We start from the raw sequence: 24,138 nt of genomic DNA on the forward strand, positions 1-24,138 counted from the left end.
GGGTTTATGCCACTGTGTGGCCGACTTGTACAGGAGGCAGTGTCTTCATTTTGGGCACGAGAAATGTCTAAACTGTACATGAGCCCAATGACGTGCGAACAGTAACCTGGTGCCCTATGGTTTCAACAGCAATGAGAAGGGGAGAAAATAAATAGGCTACTGTTTGAGAACACTGCTCGTACTAGCTGCTACTTGTATATAGCTCCCCAGTGCAGTGGGACTAGGCTACTCATTGAACCTGGTGCAACCGTATACTTTAATGTAGCCTGCCTGTCACTAACGTTACATAAATGACACAGCTGTCGGGTCTAGCTACTGGCCTACACAGTGGCTTTGACATATGCAAATCCAATCTCTGCCTGACTTTAGCCCTGCCCCACCCACTCAGTATACCGGGTGAGTGAGAGAGCTCGTTTACCGCGTTGGACCACTAGCCTAAACTAAAATATCAGCAATAGTAGTAATCATGGATTATCGTCATAGTTCTTGTAATCTTCAATCAAATCAACTGTAAGTAATGTTTGAGAGTAGCTAGCTAGCTAACGTTATCTATAGCTAATGCTTGCATCACCATGGAGGTCTAAGGTAATAATGTGTTAGAAATTACTTACCCTGCAATACAAACACTGCTCCATGATGGTGTTGTCATCAGCAACATTGATACAGAGCCTGTGGGGTTTCTCACTTTTCAGTTCCGAGTGGTAGCATTTGGCCTCGATTCTAATGGTTTATTTTCTGTACATTTGTATCTCATGAACGTACTTTTCCACTGCATACTGTAACCCTCTCTGTCTGCTTCTAGACTAAATATTTGTGTCATCTTTAAAAAACAGGTCTATTACCTGCTGTGGTAAATCTGACAATTGAACTTGAACTCCCCCCGCGGCAATTGTCAACAGTCATTCACGGTCGGCTTTGTTTGTCCGAGTTTTCAAAGGGGGCGTGGCTTAGCGATAGGTCTATTCCAGTTTTGGATAGTCAGCCGTGGTTCCATTCCATTTCATAGAGCTGTTTGACGCTTGGCGTAACCTTGTCGCACTGCCACTCCAACATCCAATCACAGGGCTTGAGGACTAACCACTGGGTTTGTAAAGCAAGGCGGATGTTGTAGTCCCAAACGATAGCTGGGGATTCTGGGTAGTGTAGTGTCTTCGGAAACGGTAGTGTCTAAACTCCTAAAAAACTATTTGTTTCTCTGAATCGAAGGTTAAAAACACAAAAGCATTGTACACCATTTAAACCAATCAATATTGTGTAATTAACAAGGATAAACTGATGTTATTTAGTGGATGGGTAATGCAGATATCACTGTGTAATCATTTGACAGTGTGGGGAATACTTCCGGTTTTATTAGGAAAACTTCGAGAAAGGAAAAACTATTTTCACCCACGCTAACTTTACATGGAAGCTGCATACACGCAGTGGCGACTGGTCATTAGTGTCAGCAGAAAGTATTAAAATAATGATTACAACAACATGCAAAAAATAAAATATATATAAAATATATTTTAAGATCATGTTTAATCATCTGATTCGTCTTGACATTGCTGTTTTAGTATGTGTTCTTCTAATTAGTGTCTACAGTGTGTGCCTATTGAGCTGTTTAGAGCCATGTGGAACAAAACCCGATCATGCCCCTCCCTCTCACTGTCTAAGTGAACGGTGACTGTAAAAACTACACTGTGCATGCTCAGAGTATTGTCCTATTTAATGTGTGTGGCAACAAAATAATGACCATAGGGGCATAGAGCTGCCATCCCCACCATACGTCATCTCACATCATTCAGAGCTGATTGGCTGTAAGTACGTGTGCCGCGAAAAGTGTGGTGTGTGAAGAGGAGGAGAGAGACGCGTCCTAAAACCAGGAAGTAAGCTGCGCATGGCTTCCCTCGACAAAAATGCAATGAGATTTCTCCATAGGATTTTAGAAAATAGCTAAAAATAAGATCTGTGTGAAACGTAGCTGTTAGATAAATGCACGTTTTGTTCAGCCGGATAATATCCACATGTCTACCCTACTTTTATCATTTTCGAATCATAAATCTATCGATTAGATTTATGATAGACTTTTGAAACTACAAGAAGATAGGGAGGACTTTTACAAAAAAGTAATAGAGATTTTTGTCCAGAAGGATAGGCAAATGGACTTCATCTTCAAGTCAAGGTAAGACCACCATTTTATTGAAAATGGGATCTTACTAAGAGAGAACAATTCAATATTTAAATGATAAAATTACATTTTTTGGGTATCCTTCTGTTGAACTGTCTGTTAAAATTAATCGAAGCATCAGACAAAAAAAGCTTTTGAAAATAATATTATATTTTGATTTAGGTCAAAATATTGTAAACCTGAAGAGTCAGTGCCAGTGCCTCACCAGCCATGAACCTCACTGCAGAAGCTTATATATAGACATCTAAGTTTGTTGTGCCCCACCACTTTGGCACATATAGAAACGCCACTGCCTACACGTTATCCTGGCGAGACCTCAAATCATCTTCGTAATATCTATCAAACTATAGATCCTACACATCGACTGGATGTGGATTCTAAGAGTACAATATACACTTCTCGCCATAAATCGAATCAAAAAGCATTTTAATGGCCCAACTATTCCACAATTTAGGATTTTCCAGAGAGGGTTATTTGTGAATAAACGTCCCTCCGGGGCGTTTGCAATGAACGGGCCGGGAGCATGTTGTTTCATACACGACCACTAGAGCACCTCTAGTGGTCGTGTAAGAAACAACATACACTTTAAAACGTGTCTCTGGCTCGTAATAAGGGCATGAACAATCGGCCTATATGGTCGTTTTTGGTAGGAGGACAGGCTGAACTGTATATGTATGTAAACACCTTACATTTTAACTTATACTGTCACTTTTTTAACATGTTTTTACTCTGTAATTTCTTTATTATTATTATTATACCTTTTATATAATAATTATAGTTATTATAATTATTACTATCCTTGTCTGAATTCATATCTGTCCTATCCTGTTTACCCTTGCTGTTGCTAAGACACCTGAGTTTCCATACAGGATCAACAAAAGTGTATGTTATCCACAGTATCAGCATGTGACAGAGTGACATTAAGATGAAACCCTATTTTCTGCATTGTGGAAACATTTGAAACACACATATATTTCATCTATATAATTTATTAATGACACATACTGTAATATAAATATAAATTACAAACAGATTGCCATTATTAACATTTCACAATATAAAATCAAAGTAACACATTAGTGAGCAGTATTCTCTGTAGACAGACAGTGAGTGGAGCAGCTGCTCCGTTGTCTTCATACACACTAAAACTGTCTTCTGACAAATGTATAAGCTGGAACATAATATGTGCATATTGTGACAGAAGTGTGACATATGGAAGGACATCCAAATGAAGGTCAGCACATTCAATCAGGGGCTGTGGCCGTTTCTCAATGTCGAGTACACATGATGCAGAGCCACTATTTAAAGTATACGTCATCGAGTGGCGCAGAATGCTGGGCATTTAACATGCATTCAAACAGTCCTTCTGCGCCGCTCGATGACGTAGTATACTTGAAATAGTGGCTCTGCAGCAGGTGTACTCGACATTGAGAAACGGCCAATGTGTCTAGGCTCAGGCAGACATGGGTTCATAGGTGTGGAAGTGGATTCCCTTGGAGCATGTGATCTTCATCACTGCCCCCTGCAGACTGGAGTCCATGATCAGCCTCATCATGCCCTCTGCGATCAGAGAAGGCCTGCAGACAAACACAGACAACATGAACTCATACACACAGGAAATAGTGAGTCACTTGTGATGTGTGTGTGTGTGTGTGTGTGTGTGTGTGAGCTGCACAGTGTAAGAAGGTTCCTCAGAGCTTGGTGGTACGTTCACAGTTCATCATAAGCTGTAATGAGCCCTCAGATGAAGGGAGGACCTTGGAACATTTTTCATTTGATTCTCTGATGTCTTCTCAAGTGTAGAGCATTTCTGACCATGCTTCGGTTCAGTCTCTTAGAACGGCTCCAAATAAACAAAGACAGATAAAGTATCATTCAGCTGCCAAGTGGACTCTGGGCCACTTGTGTGAAATAATGTAATCAGAGCAGGACAGAGACAGACTGAGTGTTCTCGAACACACATTTCACTGCAGTTGTTTGGAGAGAATAAATCACCATCAGCTCACAGACACAATCTTAGGTACAAAGAGCAATTCATCAGTCTGCTGAACGTCCTGTGACTGAAACACATAACTGTGACCACTACTCATATTCCATCTCAGTATTCACAATACTTGTATTCATATGTTTCACATTTAAAAACAACAAAGAGTTACATTATACAGTTTATACAAAACCAGAGCTGTGCTGATGTACTTTCCATTCTTCAGTAATGACACACTACAGACCATGTAGTGTGCTGTCACAATATAACACAACCTTGCATGTGCGTGAACACCCTAGAACAGGCGAATTACATATACAGTCGCATGGACTTATTTTACATAGGGATGAGTTGTCGCTCTGACATCACAGCCGATTTCCACCGGACTAACAACATCCCGGAGGACATAGCGAGACCGCTCGGGTCTCCCTGGATTGTTTTCGGGCCTGTGAAGCAACGCAGGCGCCGGAGGGAGAGGAAGCAGAAGCGAGGTTGCCGTGCAGGCCTGCTTGCTAGGCTAAGGAAGCGGCCGCACCGACCACCACTACCAAGCCTCTTCCTCGCAAATGCCAGGTCCATCGTCCACAAAATTGACGAATTGGAGGTACTACTAGCTGCTAACACGAACGTACGCGACTGCTGTGTGATGATTATCACAGAATCCTGGCTACACCCGCGGATTCCGGACGCAGCAGTGCAGCTACCAGGCCGCTCTACCCACGGCTACGTCAGGAACAGCGCTTCCGGTAAGAGCCGAGGGGGTGTGTGTTTACATCCACAACGACTGGTGCATGGACAGTAGGGTTACACATACACATTGCTCTCCCGACCTGGAAGTAATGTCTATCATGTGCAGACCCTTTTACCTGCCCAGAGAGCTGACGGTGGTGATAATTAACACTAACACTAACGCCAGCATTGCACTTGACCACCTCCAGAGCTTAATAAATAAACAACAGAGGTCCCATCCGGACGGAGTTCATATTGTTGCTGGAGACTTCAATCATGCATGTCTAAAAAATGTGCTTCCCAAATTTCTACAATATGTACGATGTACCACCAGAGGAAAGAACACACTGGACTGGGCGTATTCTAACCTGAAGCATGCTTACAGAGTGGTCCCACTCCCCCATTTAGGACTATCTGAACACTTCTCACTGCTTCTCATCCCAGCTTACACCCCCCTCAGAAGTAACACCAAGCCGGTGGTCAAATATATTAGAACCTGGCCCGAGGGGGCACTCTCACAACTGCAAGACTGCTTCGAACACACAGCGTGGGACATATTTGAACAGACAGACTTGGAGGAACACACAGAGGCTGTCTTATCCTACATCAAGTTCTGCACAGACACTGTAACTGTGGAAAAACTCATTCGGGTCTACCCAAACCAAAAACCATGGATGACAAGAGCGGTGCGGTCTCTCCTGAGTTCCCGTGACACAGCCTTCACGTCGGGGGACGCAGCCCAGTACAGCTTGGCAAGGGCGAATCTGAGGAGAGGCATCAAGGCTGCAAAGGAGGACTACAAGGGAAAAGTGGAGGAGAATCTCGCTCATAACAACACACGGTGTGTTTGGCAGGGCCTTCAACAGCTAACCAACTATAAGGGCAAAACATCTGGCACTACTAGAGCTGACGCCCACCTTGCAGAGGAACTAAACCACTTCTTGGCCCGCTTTGAGGCTAGCAGATCCCCCCACTTTTCTATTCTGCCTCTGTCCCTGCAAACTACCAGCTCCATACCACCTCTCACTCTCAAAGAACATCAGGTGAAGCAGACGCTGAAGTCTGTGAATCCTGGAAAAGCCACAGGACCCGATGGAGTACTCGGAAAAGTACTCAAAGCTTGTGCTGACCAGCTTTCAGGGGTCCTGACCAGTATATTCAACCTGTCCCTGTCACAAGCTTGCATTCCATCCTGTCTGAAAACGGCTACCATCATTCCTGTCCCCAAAAAGACACCAGTCAGAGAGCTCAACGACTACAGGCCCATAGCCCTAACATCGGCGGTGATTAAATGTTTCGAAAGACTGATAGCCGACTACATCAAAGCCATCCTCCCACCCTCCCTCGACCCTCATCAGTTCGCCTATAGAGCCAACAGATCCACGGATGATGCCATCGCCACGGTCCTTCACACAGCTGTGAGCCACCTAGAAGGCCCAGGCAATTATATAAGGATGCTGTTTGTCGATTTTAGCTCAGCTTTTAACACCATCATACCTGACATACTAGTGGAAAAACTGTCAAGCCTAGGTTTCCCCTCCATCTTATGCGCCTGGATTAATAATTTCCTTACAGACCGTCCTCAGACAGTGAAAATAGGCCCTTATTGCTCCTCCACCCGCACCCTCAGCACTGGCTCCCCGCAGGGCTGCGTGCTGAGCCCTCTACTCTACACTCTCTACACACACGACTGCTCTCCCATTCACCCCTCCAACTCCATTATCAAATGTGCAGATGACACCACTGTGGTCGGCCAAATATATAAGGGAGACGACGAGTCGGCATACAGAGACGAGATCCTGAAGCTGTCTGTGTGGTGGTCAGCAAACAATCTGTATCTGAACACAAGCAAAACAAAATAAATCATCATAGACTTCAGAAAGCACCGTCCAGAACCCGTCCCCCTTCACCTCAATGGAGAGAGAGTGGAGAGGGTCTCCACCTTTAAGTTCCTGGGGGTTCACATCTCGGAGAGCCTCAGCTGGACAGCACACACCACTGCAGCAGTTAAGAAGGCCCAGCAGCGACTTCACTTCCTGAGGGTGCTTCGGAGAAACCGACTGAACAAGAAGCTGCTGGTGTCCTTCTACCGGGCGACCATCGAGAGCGTGCTGTCATACTCCATCTCGGGGGGGTATGCAGGATGCTCAGCTGCGGACAAGAAAGCCCTGCAGAGAGTGATCAGGATGGCAGAGAAAACCCTCTGCTGCCCCCTGCCCTCTCTGGAACACATCTCCACCTCCCGCTGCCTCAGCAGAGCTAACAAAATTATAAAGGACAGCTCTCACCCAGCTCTCACCCAGCTCTCACCCAGCTCTCACCCAGCTCTCACCCAGCTCTCACCCAGCTCTCACCCAGGTCACAGACTGTTCTCTCTCCTGCCTTCTGGGAGGAGATACAGGAGCTTCAAGTCACGGACAAACAGACTCAAAAACAGTTTCTACCCCTGGGCCGTCAGGCTGCTCAACCACCACACATAATGCAATAACTGTAACCATTCTCACACATACACACACTTTTAAATGCACTTTATGTACTATTTTTTATATCAATATTTTTAACTATTTATTCCCCCGTATGTTGTCTGTCCTATTGCCGTGTTTTTTAGTGTTATGTATTTGTTTGTATTTTTTTCACACCGGGACAGAGTTGCACTCTGAATCTCGTTATACTCTGTGTATAATGACAATAAAAGGCTTTAACTTTAACTTAACTTAAAATGCCACACACTTTAAAGCTTTTGATATGTTAAAAAAATAAATAAAATGCAGGTTATTTTATAGTCTTATCTAAATAAACCAAATAAACAGACAATGCTTCTCCAATTCCTCCCAACATCCCAAAAAAGAGCTTCAAAATATATATTTTATGGAAAAAAAAAAGATTTGACATGTAACTGGATTTGTAGTTTTGCCCCTTAAGCTCTCAGGGGGCCAATGAGCCATGTCCTGCAGCCCTCCACCAGGGGGCAGTGGACATGTTCTGGTCATGTTCAGTATGTGTGTCCTTCAATGACCTGAGCTCAACTTCTCACTGACTTCTCACTGACTTCTCACTGACTTCTCACTGACTTCTCACTGACTTCTCACTGACTTCTCACTGACTTCTCACTGACTTCTCACTGACTCATGAGTAACCAGACATTAATCAAATATATGTTTTAGATATGTTCTGCACTTAGACAACTTCGATGCCCAGTGCTGAACTGGCTCATGTTTAATCAAAACAACGATTGGCAAGATTTATAACGACCAAGACTCCAAGACCTTTTAAACCCTTGCTGTGTCAGTACAAATTCTGAGCAGTTAAACATGTAATTATCATTACACAGATAAACATGTTATGTACACAAACATACATAACATATCATTTAAACTATCAGAGACACGTTTGTTTGTTAACTTACTGTAAAACTCCAAACTTGCTCATGCTTCGTTTGAAGTCGTCCTTGAACTTGACAAACTTGCCCATGTTGTCCTCATGTTCCACTGAGTGCAGCAGAGGAGTGTCCACGAAGGCCGGGCACAGAACGTTGATCCGGACGCCGTAATCGCCCTGTGAGGACGCGTCCTGCGAGACAGGATGTGAGCGGAGCTTTCAGTAGCTTCATGTTAACTGTGTGTGTGTGTGTGTGTGGTGTTTGTGTGTGTGTGTGTGTGTGTGTGTCTGTCTTACCGCCATAGCTCTAGTGAAGCCGATGACTCCATGTTTAGTTGCAGTGTAGACAGGCTGGTGAGGGGAGTGCAGGAAGGCTGAGTCAGACAGAACAAGGAGAGAGGAGACATGTCACCAGCAGCCAGAGGAAACTGCTGGGGCCCCCAGAGGAAACTGCTGGGCCCCCAGAGGAAACTCTGCTGGGCCCCCAGAGGAAACTGCTGGGCCCCCAGAGGAAACTGCTGGGCCCCCAGAGGAAACTCTGCTGGGGCCTCCAGAGGAAACTCTGCTGGGGCCTCCAGAGGAAACTCTGCTGGGGCCCCCAGAGGAAACTGCTGGGCCCCCAGAGGAAACTCTGCTGGGGCCCCAGAGGAAACTGCTGGGCCCCCAGAGGAAACTGCTGGGCCCCCAGAGGAAACTCTGCTGGGGCCTCCAGAGGAAACTCTGCTGGGCCCCCAGAGGAAACTCTGCTGGGGCCCCCAGAGGAAACTCTGCTGGGGCCCCCAGAGGAAACTCTGCTGGGGCCCCCAGAGGAAACTCTGCTGGGGCCTCCAGAGGAAACTCTGCTGGGCCCCCAGAGGAAACTCTGCTGGGCCCCCAGAGGAAACTCTGCTGGGGCCCCCAGAGGAAACTCTGCTGGGCCTCCAGAGGAAACTCTGCTGGGGCCTCCAGAGGTCCTGACCTGCAAATGGTTTGTCCCACCTGGGTATAGGAAGGAAAGACTGATGGAACCATCTGGTTCCCTCCGAAGCTTCCCTCAGGATAGCTGGTGCTCAGAGTCTCGCAGTGTTATCTGGTAAAGGGAGTGATTAGCGTCTTAGAGCCAGAACACTCTCAACCTGTCCTCAAACTGTAGACGGCTCGCTGGCTGGGAGCCCGGCGACAAATGCAAGAAAACAATGTTATCGGGGGGGGGGGGGGGGGGAGATAAGTGAAACATGATTTATGTGATTTTATTTATGTGATTTATGTGATTTATGTGTTGCTCCGGGCTCCTGTAGATGTGGATGGTGAGTTCTACAATAATCAACAAAATCCTCTGGAATGTTATTAAACCTACAGAAATCCAGCTGAAGTGCACAGTAACAAACCTGCGTGTAATTACTGTTCTTTATGTATCATTATTATGTCTTTATTGAACAAGGAACATGCATACACATTCGTTCATCTCAAATAGAGAAAAGATGCCATATGTCAGAATAATGCTAAAATCTAAAAGCTATGTATTGATAACAAATGCTTTTTCTTTACAAATTGCATTTTTTGATAAAAAAAGGGTTTTATTTCTATTGAAAAAACAAAAACAAAATAATGGTAGCGGTTGTTAGGCAAGTAATGTAATGTTATCTGCCCGAACACCATGAAGCAGGCCTCAACGTTACACTAACAGCATCAGTTCTTTCAGAGTGGCCTGCAGACATCACCGTCTGCTGACCTCTGACCTCTCTCTGACCTCTGCCCCAGTGGCTGTTACTTCACTACACATTGTCAGATAGCCACTCTCCTCCTAAAAGCAGCATAAGTAACACATACAGTGGAGGAAATACTGATTTCATCCCTTGCCGATTTTGTAAGTTTGCCCACTTACAAAGAAATGAACAGTCTGTCATTGTAATGGTAGGTTTATATAAACAGTGAGAGTAAGAATATCAAAAAGAAAATCCAGAAATGTACATCATATAAAAGATACACATTAGATTTGCATTTAACTGGGGGAAATGAGTATTTGATTAGGACTAGGTACTAACACATGTTCTGCAAGGGGATCAAATACTTATTTCCCAAAGTTAAATGCAAATACATTTTTATCTTTTATATAATGTCCATTTCTGGATGTTCTTTATGATATTCTTACTCTCTATTCAAATAAACCTACCATTACAATGACAGACTGTTCATTTCTTTGTAAGTGGGAAAACTTACAAAATCTGCAAGGGATCAAATACTTATTTCCTCCACTGTATTTGTAATCTGACAATAAAATAACTAGATACTGCTGCAGGAGACTCAACCAGAGGAAAGTCAACTTCCACCACAAGAACAGCCTGCACTCAGATATTAAACTTACTCTAACAGTATTAGAACCAAAATGAAATAAAACAGCAGCAGAGTATATACTGTTAACATCGCCCTATTAAAAAAGTCTATGTGTCAGTTACCCGAAGAAGACAGAGAGCACACTTACATCAACCTAATATCCAGCAAAACACAACCTTTGACAGGGCAGCACACTGCGGAACAGTTGGGGGATGTTTGACCACAAACCAACCCCCCCCAGGAGAACAAATCAGCATGACAGCAGATGAACCAGGGGAACAGGTGTGTGTCTGCGCCCACATGGTAGTGTGTTATTTTGTGTGTTTCCCACAGAACGAACACTCTAGGAGAGAGAAGATCTGTTCTCTTGCTTCAAGACAAATGAATCATCTGTGACATTCTGACATAAATGAATCCCTGTGTCTCAGAAAAGGTCATGTTTGGGGAGGAGTGCTACGACTTCAAACTACTACTGAGGTGTCACTAAAGCTTCAAAGTTGATATATTATATATATACAATCTGAGCCATGCAGTTTGAGGAATATACAGTCGACCTAGTAGCTAGTGACTAAAGGGAAATGGAGCAGTGTGTGCGATTCGGTTATATTACGCTTCCACATTAAACCTGTTTGCTTTTGACATTTTAAATAAGCCACAGTTCTGAAGCCAAAACTACGATTCAACACTAAAAACTGATATCATGAGCCCATGATGGTCGTTTAAATCAAGTTAACATATGCCAGCGAAACAAATAAAAATAAATGTATGCATTAAATATCCTTTCAAAATGATACATTTATCAATAGTATCCTTCAAGTTTGTTTCAAAGGGAAACAGATATTTATAAAATCATAGACTGATTCCGACTGCATACAGTAAGTGACAGAGATTGTAGAAGGGTCTCAGAGGGAGGTGTGTGAAGGGGAGGTGGGTGAAACTAAGACCCCATTTACACGGGAATGCAAACGCAAACGAACCGAATTCGATAAAACAAAAGTCTTCCGTTCACGCGAGACCGCTCGAAAGCGCTGGAGACGCTGTAGTACATATGCCGGGCCTGTAAGTGGCGCTGTACTTCCACCACAAACGACACCAAAAGCAACGTAGAAGACCCCCCGAGTATGGTTGCCATGGTTGCCCTTCTGTTTATGCCCTGCGGTGGATTTAGCAACATGTAGTTCATCTCATTCTCCATGTCCTCTTGTTGCTGATGGTTGTGGTAGAGGAGCTGTAGATTTTGCACTAACATCTGTAGCATGATCAGTAGCAGTAGCTACTGATCATGCTACAGCAGTGAGCAGCAGAGGTGGGGAGAGGCGGGGCTATGGCTTCATCGTTATCAGGAAATTATCGTATAGGACAGGGGTGCCCAACCTTTTTTGAACCGAGAGCTACTTTTAAAGTTACCAGTCTGCCGAGATCTACCAGTCCAAATAGAGAGGCGTAGCCATTACTGACAGCCTACTACCAGGTAAATACACACTTCTACTTGTATAAAACTGACCTCTGTACGATTAATACTTCATAAAATACTGCAGATCCTTTATCTTACCTCTTTCTAATCTACACACATACAAGTATTTAACTGAAGTTACACAACAGTGTTGTTGATACAGAGTTGGAGTTTATTCACACGTCACATACTACAGTGGGTAATGTTTTCAAGAAACATTGAACAGTGCTGCCACATATGACACAGGGAAAAAATAAAAGACTCTGAACCCTTTCTTTGCCATTATATAAAAATAGTGTTGCTACAAAAGTATAAATGAGGCTTACTAATAAGACAACTCAGATCTGAAGCTACACAGGAATCTGCTGCCAAAGTGCAATAAAAAAGACAAAATTAATAGAATCAAACCCTTTTTTTGTTGCATTTTAGTAGATTATAAAAAGAAATGCCTTTAAAATAGGATGCAAGCAACACTAGTTTCTTAACCTGAACTGATAATAGACTATAATCAATTTAAGTTTGCATTATTATACCATTGTGTACAATAATTATAATGAATAAGTTCAAACAAACTCAAACTTACAGCTGATTAATAACGGTATCTAACTTGAGTTTTTATTATATCAAAAACCTGTTGAAATGCTTCTGTTATTTTTACTGTCCCCCAAAAAGCGCGTCGGCAGCCTCCAGGAATGCTTCTTTCACAACTTCGCCGTCTTTGAAGGACTTCATGTGTTTCTCAAGAACGTGACTGACACGATAAGATGCTATGGTAGCAGCCTTGCTCTTGTTGTTGGGCCGGGTGAAAATGGACTGCTGTGCATTTAGCTGTCCTTTCAGGCCCCTCCCCTTTTGGGAGCGAAGGGCAGAATTAGGAGGGAATTCCGTCTCGTAGCGTTTGTGCACTGTTTTTAAATGCCGCTCCTAAATTACCCTTCTTCGATAAAGCCACGCTCGCATTGCAGATGAGACAGATGGACTTTGAATTGGAATAGATACAAAAATAATCATCCTCCCACTCGGAGTGAAAATTATATATTTTGGGCTTTTTTGCTTCTGCCATAATTGCGGTCTTGTGTGTGTGCGGACTGTCACTCCTGTTGACACGGACAAAGTCAGCGAAATACTGCCCACCAGCCACGCCCCGACACATGGGGGGGGGTCAATCACAAAGCTTTGATGCGTTCAAGTGCATTATTCTGGCACAGGAAGATTATGTTATAGGACATTAACGATAAAACTGAATATTGTTGTTCTATTTTTAGACACATCTCGCGATCGACTGGGAATCTCCCCGCGATCGACCGTTCGATCGCGGGGAGATTGACTGGTTGGGCACCTCTGGTATAGGACGTACACACGGCCCCCCAGAGCGTTCCGTCCACAGATCTATCCACCTTGGGACCCGTTATCGTTTGAGGGGTCCGTTTCCGCGGTTCCGTTATGGCCTAGTGTGAACAAACGGGCTATACGAAAGATAAAAGTAGCAGATACAACCCATTTCGTTCTCGTGTAAACAGCACCTAACACACCTCTGCTCAGCTCTGCTGCTGGCATTGATTCAGATAAAAAACTGGCCGTTGTGAAAGTGACAATGTTAGGCTAAGCATAGACTTTACAAATAAGAAAATGACAGAGTCCACTTGGTTTGAGGACCACAGTTTTGAAGCCTTGAATTTGGTATTTTAGCCTTTATCATCATGTCTTCTCTTCAGATCTGAAGTAACAGTGGTGTGTGCGAGTGTGTGTGTGTTTTTGTGTTACCTGCCATAGAGGATACATTAATGATGATGCCTCCTTCCTTGCCGTACTCTTTACTCATGTGTTCCAGTGCCAAGTAGGTCCCTTTAATCACAGAGGTCTGTAGAGACAAGAGGAGAACATTCTACAGACAAGTGTCGACCAATGCAGGAACCAAGATTGAAACATGTGACCCTACTGATCAGTAAAGCTATTTCTGCTTGTGTTTTCAGAGGACATCTGTTCGCTCCGCTCTCTGTAAGCTTTATGTTGTGGAAACAGTTAATGCATATTTGCATGTTTTTTCAACTGTGATTAATTACAAATGTTGGCATAACTATTTCAGGCCAATTAAGTGTCCTGTTTGGAGGGGGGGGGGGGGGGGGGGGGAGACTTGGAGTTCCCACTGTAGCTATCATTTTCGGGTTTCTCATGAACTGGATAAGGAGTGCCTGGGTTTCTGAAATTCAGATGTCCTGTTTACATGCTCTAACACATTCACGGGATACTTCAAAAACCCGATACTGTCCATAAAAAACACTCTTATCTGAGGACTTGACTTGACCAAGCACACGTGGGACAGATGAGATATAAGGTAGAGTCTTCCACCGCTCAGAGTCTCTGTTAAGGTACAAGGTCTTCCTCTCACAGTACAGCACTTTAGATACTTTATTTGTTCACACTTTTTGTCATCTTTTAATAAACTTCTTGCTCTGTATAATATTTGTCACATTTTACATCTGTGTTCCTGCTAGCTGTAGTGTTTCTAGGAACACATTCTCCATCCTGAAGGAATCTTCAAATAAGGAGGACCTCCTGAAGGAAGCGACACTGTAATGGAGCAGTGTGTCTGATATTCTGATGGTCCTAGAGAGCTCTCCACACCCTAAGGCAGGGGTGTCAAACTCAATTTCATCACGCCACATTTGCATAAAGGTTGCACTCAAAGGGCCGGTTGTAACTATATAAATATATAATATATATATAAAATAATGTATTATATTACATTATTGCCTCTGAATTGGATTAGTATCGGATAGGATAATAACTTAGTCATTAACTACGTCTGAAAGCAGAAGTCTCTTCAGTGTGCATGTCACAAAACGAGATGCATTGTGGGACATGTAGTTTATGGGCAACCTGCTTCTGTAAAGTGGCATATGATGTAACCGTATAATAAACGTATTATATTCTTTGCAAGCACAAATAATTAATAAATAATAAATAATAAAATGAAGTCGCGGGCCGGATTTGGCCCCCGGGCCTTGAGTTTGACACCCCTGCCCTAAGGTGTCCATGTTCCCCCAGCAGGACCCTCTTCTGCTCACCTTTAGTCATGGAGTACTGTATGTATTTTACAAAAGCTTTCCTTGAATTATATTTTAGTATCATTGGTTACGCCTTGCAGTATCCAGACTATATTCTACTGCAGCTTCTTGACAGAAAGTTTAGGGTTTTTCAGATATGTTCTCATCATTGGAACATTGTATATAGTGTTTGGTTTGTATCAGAGTCACCTCCGGGCTCTCCCGCCTGCATTAACTGTTTAACTGACGTCTGGCCTCCTGTCCAGAGGTTCCACATGTTAGGAGCATCGGGTCGCTGTCTGTGATGCTGCAGCCTGACTTACATGCAGTCTGTCAAACTACACACATCTTTCCATCCTCTGCTGGGGGGGATCCTTTAGGGTTTATTTCTTCCTGTAATATCTTCTTGCCCCATGTTTACTGACTGTTTCTCAGTTTTTATATAAAGTAACTTGACTTTAAATACGTTATCTACTCTCTTACACTCAAGCACACTTTGACAGGGTTAAACACTTGCAGTTAATACAACTGCAAGTGTTTAACCATTGTGAGAATCATCACAACAGCATTTTATGATCATAACAACAAGGTCAATTATTTTCTTTATCAGAGGTAGTGAAGACCTTGGTCATGCACTTATTCTATTTATACAATAAAAGTAAGATGACTGAAATATATTAAAACCTACATTTTTTCATTGAAGGTGTTCAGTCATTTGAGTAATTCATTGTGTTTTCATATTTGGCAGGTGGGCAGGCCCCCCGAGGGGGTCGTGGCCCTGAGGGCTACAGAGAGCCTGACACACACACAGTAAGAAATGGAGGGCCAAACACCGAGAGTGTTAAAGTGCATTCTTCTCTTCCTCTTACCAGGTTCACTTGTATGGTCTTCTCCCAGTTCTTCTCATTGTTGATGCCGGCATTGTTGATAACGATGTCCAGACGGCCAAACTGCTCCACGGTGCTCTGGAAGGCCTCTGCCACACAAACAACAAACATCAGCTCCACCCTGACCTCCCTGCGGATCAGGAGTGTGTGCTATGACTCTGTTCAGGTTCAGGTGTCCCCTCAGTGTGTCCTCCGGTCCTCTGACACTCCAAACACACCACACTGACCTCTTGAGGTTCAGCTTTATGAAGAAGAGGTGAGTGTTTGAAGCGTCACAGGATCACACATGATCCCAAAAGACTGTACACACGTGTTCTGTAAAATAAGAATAACACCCATAACATGACCGCTCTGTCCGTTTTTCTCTCATGTTAGAGGACTAGATAAACCAAAGCACAAGGTCCATGTGGAGTTTATCTTGTTCTAATGTTTGAAAGACACAGGGAGGGGGCCCTTCACTGCAGAGGTTTCCTCATATATGATGCCAGACGGAATAAAGACATGTTGGTTCAATATCCACACAAATACGACACAGACAGTGTGAATGAGGGGATAAACATTGTGTGTGTGCGTTTGTTTGTGTGTGTGTGTGTGTATGTGTGGCCTAGCATTACTATACCTGTGGGGACCTAAATCTGTTTACACATTCACGTGTGGGGACTCGCCTCCCTAATGGGGACAAAATGGAGGTCCCCATGAGGGGAATCATTCATTTTAGGGTGAAGACTTGGTTAGGTTTAGGATTAGGGTTAGGGTAAGGGTTAGGTTTAGGGTTAGGGTTAGGCATGTGTTGGTTAGGGTTAAGGTTTGGATAAGTCTCCAGGAAATGCATGTAAGTCAATGTAATGTCCCCTGAAGGGATGTATACATGTTATGCGTGTATCAGGGTTTCCGCTAGGATTTTTTCTCGCCGGTCAAATGTCCGGGCAGAATTTATTTTACCGGACAAATTTGAAACTTACCGGTCATATTTCAATAATAATAATAAGAGTTGTGTAGCAGAGTTTCCGTTAGCAGGTAATTACCGGACTATGAGCAGATATGCTTCAGTTTAAAACTCAGTTCACGGGGCTCATTTTTATATTGCTTCAGTTTATAATCGTAACAGATCGAACAATTCAGATCCATTTTTCAATAAATGATTCCACAAACAACAAACAACATAATTATTACATTCAAACAAACTACTTGTAGTAGATGAAGTACATTATTCCAAAGTTTACATTAACTTTGAATAATAACACGGGAGAAACGGATCCTCTCTTTTCCCCTCTCCCTCCCTCCCTCTCTCCTGACAGCCCGTCAGTTTCTCATGCAGCTCCTGCAGCTCGCTAAACAGTGGGCGGGGCTTCAGGTGATTATGCAGAGCTGCGTGTCTCGGTCAGACTCAGCAGCTGATCTGATCTCTCTCTCGTGTCCGGTTATACTTCACTCGCGTTTATGTCCATATCGATCAGATCCAGCTCTCCTGATCGGCCTTTATAGAGAGCACCGATCAAACTATTAAGAGTGAATATCGGCCGATAATGACCGGCGGCCGATCTATCGGAGCCTCCCTAATTATTACCAGACATTTTGACCGGCAGGTTTTGAATTTACCGGTTTTTAATACATTTTACCAGCTAAAAACCGGTAATTACCGGCTAACGGAAACCCTGGCGTGTATGTGTGTGTGTGTCTGTAGTTTAGTCCTGCATCAGAGACGTGGCCAGATAAACAGAAAGCTGAGGTGGTTAAACCTGCGTGTGTCATCACCTGCTGCATTCCACACGCACGCACGCACGCACGCACGCACACACACACACACACACACACACACACACACACACACACACACACACACACACACACACACACACACACACACACACACACACACACACACACACACACACACACACACACACACACCATGTGGACAATGTGTCCACCATCAACAGCAGTACAATCACAGTGAGGAACACTAAACAGCATTCCTCAGCCGTTAGCCTGCAGGGATTTGCTTTTTCACTAACAGACAATGAAACCTTGTTCCTCACTCACTCACCCACACACTATCATTCTCCTCTTTTTCTCTTTCTTACTCACTCACTCACTCACTCACTCACTCACTCACTCACTCACTCACTCACTCACTCACTCACTCACTCACTACATGTGACTACAGCCTGTTGGAGGGACACACCTGAGTGAGATCACCTGCTTACTGCAGCTGTCCCCTCCACAGGACACGTGTCTGCAGGCTCACTAATAAGAAGTAGCTATTAGTAATGAATGTATTAGAGAAGGGGTGTCTAAACTTGTGCTTGTCTTATGTTGTACTTCTTAAATATATATTTAAACATATATGACTAGGAATGGGTATCGAGAACCGGTACTAAGTCAATACCGGTACCTGATTGGACGGTATCGGTATACCGTTAAGCCGCTGGACAAACGGTGCTGCTATCAGTATATGTGTTACGTCTACTTCCTTAGTTTAACTTTAAACCATTCTGGTTGGTTGGGAACCCTCATCCCGTGTGATGTATCCGGTTTGAGACCCCTCTGATTGGCCACTGTAAATACCACTCGTCATCTCTCTCAACAGCGCTCTTATTATTGTTGTGAGACTCCCGCAGGCATAGCGGACAGAGCGAAGCCATCGAAGGTCTGGGTGCACTTTAAAAAATGTAGTGGCGACAGGGGCGGATCTAGAAAAATATTCATGGGGTGGCAAGAGGGTGGCAGGAGAATTTGAGGGACGGTATCCCCTGGCAGAAGTATATGCTGATTTAATCGCAGTCATATCAATCAATGTTAACTTGGAAAGCCACAATATTGATATTTTAACTCAATAACATTTGGTGACATTATTGTGGCACATCAGTAAAGCCTTACATATAAATATATAAGGTGGCAGACATAATTTAATGCATTTTAACTGAGCAATAACTGAATGAGTTTGTCTCACTCTTAGACCAGCAGGGGTACCAAATGTATGTAGACTGCTGCAATAAGTACATTAATTAACTGTCTCATCGATGTTTGTCTAAATGAATATGATACTATTAACAATCATATTATTCCTATCAGCTGTCAATCACTGTTATGATTCACATATTCAGTGTTATTATTAAATAAACTATATTTGTTGGAGGAGATAATGATGAATGTTCCTCAAGATGCTTGCTCACCCTCCTTCAAATTTGAAAGACAAGTAATTACTATCATATATCAAAAGAACAGTTCAGCGCCCCACAACTTCATTGCAAACAGTTACAACCTTGACTTTACATCAGAAAGAACAAACATTAAAGAAGTGACTAACTGCATAAGTTAGGGTTAAAAACGTGTATTCAGCTAAAACATCGCTGCAGTTATTATCCAGTGGAAGGTCCTTACCTACTGGCCTAGTTCAATCAAAGTGGTTACTTTCTGTTGGCTGGGCAGTGAAGTTTTACACACCGTCTGATTTGACTTTCTCAGGACTTAAAACAGTTTTTTGGGGGCAGAACCCCTCAAAGACGAAAAATATTATACACACGTAAGGTCATCATTTTAACAGTTTATTATTCTCATCGACTCATCCGTGAGCAGAGCATCAAGTTGGCATGCCTATAACAGCTGAATGTGGCGATTACCATCTTGATCAGCAAAACGCCTCACAAACGATTTAAAGCTATGGTGTGTTTTGATTCAATGCTGAGTACAGCCAAACTTGACAGGCTCTTCTCTGTCATTGTAGACCGCAAACAGTATTTGTGTTGGGTAATCTATGGTAGGGCTAACCCATACAGTGGTGGGGCTCAAGTCAGTATTTGCAATGTAATTACATACCCGCTCCCCTTGACAGTGAAACGCCACGCGTGAGGTTCAGATTATTTCCCTGTCTCAATCCAAATGGAACTGTATGAAATAAAAAGGCACATTTGTCTTGTAGTAAATAAAAAGGGCGACCTGGAGCCAATCCTGCAATTTCCCCACAAGTGAAAGAGTTGACGTGCTGAAAACCCAACCCCTGCAGGGGGGTCTGGGGGGATTCGCCCCCAGGAGATTTTTTGAAATACTAACATAAAATACACATTCTGGTACTCTCTTGAGAAGACAAATAAATACATCTATTACTCCACGACATATTTAAAAAAATGAATGGTATTTCGTTTTTTGTTACTTTGTTCTGAAAGCTGAACCTGCTGCTCCTCACAGAGAGAAGAGGGAAGAGGCTGTGAATTACTTTACATTGTGGATAAGGGTGGATAGCCCCCATTGTTCTGTGTGTCAAAATGAAAGACAGCCCACACAACTATCAATCATCAAACCGTGGGGTCTTATTTCATTACGTGTTGATTTCTATCAACATGTAATGTGTATCGATGTATATAGAGATGTACTACAGCAAAAGTATTCTCCGTCGGGACTTCCTTTAACAACACCATGCCGTTATCTTGATTCTGATTGGCCAGAAGACATTATCAAAGATGTTCTATTGAGAAGACGATCACTACGTGACAAAAGTTTTCAAAACCGTTTCTAGTCTTCGGTATTTCCAGACAAGTGGCTGAAATCAATCTTACTAACTGCTGTCTGTGCAATTTACTCCGCGAGTTGGCGGACTTTATTTTGCTTACCTTAACATCATTTTTCATGGTGGGGCTAAGGTGGGGCTAAGTCATTTAAAATCAAATCAAATCAAATCAAGTTTTATTTATAGCACATTTATAAACGATTTTTGGTGGAGCCAAAGTGCTGTACATATAATACAAATAGCCTACAGTAGAGACACTTTACAGCAAATACAACAACACAGATTGTTCAGAATATCAGTATGAGAAAAACGAAACCCTCTATCCTTAGATTTCTTGGTATGGCTGTAGCCTACCCCAGCCATACCCTGACCCTGACCCAAATACCTCATTCCTTCCGTCTACTTGGATCCGAAATGCTTCTCGTTTTGCGCTGTCCCCCGTTCAAATGAAATCGCCGCCAATCATATTTCCACGCTTGCGCCAGGAGGGGGAGGGGTTACAATGCTCACGTCTTGTGCTGCATTCACTTGCACTCGGACAATAGAGATTTTCTCTCATAAATGTCCGATGAGCCACAACTTTTCTTTCAAAACAAAGCTGCCAACTGGGGTGGCAGCTGGGGTGGCAAGGCATTTTTCTGAGGTGGCAGCTGCCACCCCGTGCCACCCCGTAGAACCGCCACTGAGTGGCGATAGTGCAAGGTGCAATCTATGTACTCAATGAGTTGCTTGTAAAGGGGGTAACACAAGCAACTTAATGAAGCATTTGCAAACGAGAAACTCATTGAATCTAAAACAGTGCAGCGTATTTGACAGCCTAAACAATGTGGCTGCTAGCGATACTGCTAGTGCTAATAGTGCTAGCGGGCTTCAGCCGCGCCGTGTGTAAATGTGACCTGAGAGAAGGCTCGCAGGCAGGTTTGCTGCTGCGCATGGGTAATATGTTTTGTTTACCTGAGTGAAGTCTTGCAGGCACATCACCTTGTCTTTTTTTTAGTTTATTAACACTGACAGTGTATTAATGTGAGCTCCTACACCTATAATAATGTGGCCTTTCATTGAATGCTTTATAAACCAGTTAAACTTACAGATGTCATTGTGAATTGGAAAACTGCATTTAAATGTTGTTCAAGGTCAACGTTTCAATGTATGGTTCAGCAATTGTTGGTCGTTTTCTAGGAATGGACATATTTTAAGCTCAAATACTTTGTTCTATGTTTAAACCTTCAGACACATGTTGACGTGTTTCAGTTCAGCACATCATTTATTTTGTGATGATTTAAAAGTACAATCCAGAATAATATACGCACTCGCCTTTATCTTTTTGCCATCTTAGCCTTTTGACCAATTTCTTCATATCACAGTTTTGCATGAAGTCACTGTAGGACAATGTTTTAAGGATCTCTTGTCGAGCTAGGTTGTTCGTTTGAAATGTCTGGATGAAGATGTAACTGATTTACAAATGTTTAAAAAATGCCTCTTTTCATCCTCTGAGGGAAACCCCCAAAAGCATGACAGGGCGAGCCAGGCCCCTTTAAGTCATTTTATTTATTTGTGTCGGCTTCTGAGAAGCTAATGTATAAGTTATACAGTTATTTACAATAAAATGACTGTTTCATCTTCACATCTTGTATTCATGTCTATAATTTTGAGCACCAAATTATTGAAAAGTATCGATAAGAGTATCGGAAAATACCGATACCGGTACTGCTTATCGGTATCGGTATTTTTCGATAAGCGTCGTTTTTTTAATATATTCAATCAATCTTAGTTGATAAAAATAGCCCAATAACTTACATAACAAGCTTGAAATCTACCCTTCATATTTCACATTATTATAAGCAATCTGAGGCTTCTTTTTAAGGGATGATGATGATGTAACAAAATAAGTGAAACCCTCTGGAAAGCTGTGATGAAGGCTGTTTTCTTTTCTTTCCATAAAGCATATTCAAGTATCAAGAATAATGTACCTTCATTTGATTGACTTTGCTAATTTACGAGGCAGTATACCTCACCTCTAGAGAGGGGCCCAGCCAGGGGCGGCGGGTACTGTAGGCTAGGGAAGGCTAAGCCTTCCCAAACCTTAGCCTCACGCGCCGCCTATGGGCCCAGCCCTTCGTATGTGTTCCTGTGTGTTAGAGTGTTTATCTCTGCAGGTTGGGTGAGTGAGGGGCATTGTTGTCAGTGGTCATGTCTCTTCTGTGTGGACAGTGTTACCTCTCAGTGCATCTCCATTGGACACATCACAGGGAATGAAGTGGCAGTGTCCCTCTCCGAACTCGGCGTCCAGCAGTGCCTTGCTCTCCTCTCCACACGTCTTGTTCAGGTCTACCACAGCCACCTGCAGGACCACTGTTAGTCACATGGAGTTTCTTTGAATTCACAGACGCGGACTAACAGCAGAGGTTGAGGAAGTAAGACTCAACATTTAAATCCATCTCTGCAGAAGCTTGATGAAGGATACCACACAGTGGACGGCTCACTTCTGCAAACTCTGCTGAGTGAGGTCTGTGGTTAGACACGTGTGAGCCGAGAGGACATGAAGACCTGTTCACCAGCCGGCAGGGTGTGAACAACCTTCTCAGAAACAGATCAACTTCTTTCAAAAGCCTTTGCAATGCAAAGTGTTGCTTTCACTTCCGGCCACAATGCACTTGCTCATCTCCAGCACAATTGAATGCAGTGTATAATGTATATATAACCTAATATACTATTATTTTAGACTCATCATCTCAGGCAAGTTAACACTGGCTCTGTTTCAACATGCTGACCTTTGAAAGCAGGATTACAGTGTATTCAAAATGAAACATAAAGCGGGAAGTAAAGCATGAAAGACAACATGTTTCCAAAGCTGTCTGAGTGCGACTGTCAGAGCTGCAAGTGCACACAGCATAGCTAACTTCTTCAAAACGAAAAACATGTTATTTGAGAAGTTCAGTTCCTTTGTAAAGTGATAGCTGTGTGTTAGTCAGGGAAGTGGCGACACACACTGACCTTGGCTGAGCTCTGCAGCAGGGACTGAACCACGGCTCTCCCGATGCCCTGAGCTCCCCCGGTCACCAGAGCCACCTTCCCTCTCAGAGGCATGATCCAGCAGACCCTCACTTTTCCTCTTCCTCCCTCTGTCTCTCACTCGCCTCCCCCTCTGTTCTCTCTCTGCTATATGTTCTTCTCTGTTTTTGCTTCTCTTCTTCTGTCCTTTTCAGTGTGTGCATGCAGAGGCTTTCTCACCCTTGTGTGTGTTTTCTCTCCCTTAGCTGGGCTGTTATCCCTCCCTCCTCCCCACCCCCCCCCTCTCAGCTTATCAGTCTATACAAACAGTGCTCTGTGTATGAGGGAGAGCGAGAGAGGCTATGTAAACTCTGTGGGATAATAATTACAGCTTCCTGCAGCTTGTTGTACCTGTCCTCCTCCTCCTCCTCTTCCTCCTCCTCCTCCTCCTCTTCCTCCTCCTCTTCCTCTTCCTCCTCCTCCTCCTCCTACTGCAGCTCCTCCTCCTTTCTAAAGCCCCCCCTCCTGCCTCTCTTGTTTCACCTGAGCTCTACACAACACTGTTAGTACAAGAATATGCTTGTTGACATAATAAAGAGAACCTGGAAAACAGCTGTAAATCTCACATTTTGCTCTTCACCTCCATGTTGTCTTTTTGTGAGGTATTTGTGTAATTGCT

At 43.4% G+C, this 24,138-nt stretch overlaps 1 protein-coding gene across 2 annotated transcripts; it reads right to left on the reverse strand.

Moving 5' to 3' along the window:
- Window positions 1–3,143: 3,143 nt before the first annotated feature.
- On the reverse strand, window positions 3,144–23,785 carry hpgd (15-hydroxyprostaglandin dehydrogenase). Of its 2 annotated transcripts, none has more exons than XM_034224502.1 (7): window positions 23,463–23,785; window positions 22,686–22,809; window positions 15,944–16,050; window positions 13,792–13,888; window positions 8,559–8,635; window positions 8,290–8,453; window positions 3,144–3,747 (listed from the first exon to the last, which is right to left on the reverse strand). In XM_034224502.1, exons 1-7 carry the CDS (start codon window positions 23,553–23,555, stop codon window positions 3,624–3,626), a joined length of 786 nt encoding a protein of 261 aa, XP_034080393.1. In that variant the 5' UTR covers window positions 23,556–23,785; the 3' UTR covers window positions 3,144–3,623. The 2 variants fall into 2 exon arrangements, with proteins under 2 accessions (XP_034080393.1, XP_034080394.1); XM_034224503.1 differs by having other exon boundaries at window positions 22,686–22,820; window positions 23,463–23,656.
- Window positions 23,786–24,138: the final 353 nt, after the last annotated feature.

Source organism: Gymnodraco acuticeps, unplaced genomic scaffold, assembly GCF_902827175.1.
Source record: "Gymnodraco acuticeps unplaced genomic scaffold, fGymAcu1.1, whole genome shotgun sequence".
NCBI classification, from domain to species: domain Eukaryota; kingdom Metazoa; phylum Chordata; class Actinopteri; order Perciformes; family Bathydraconidae; genus Gymnodraco; species Gymnodraco acuticeps.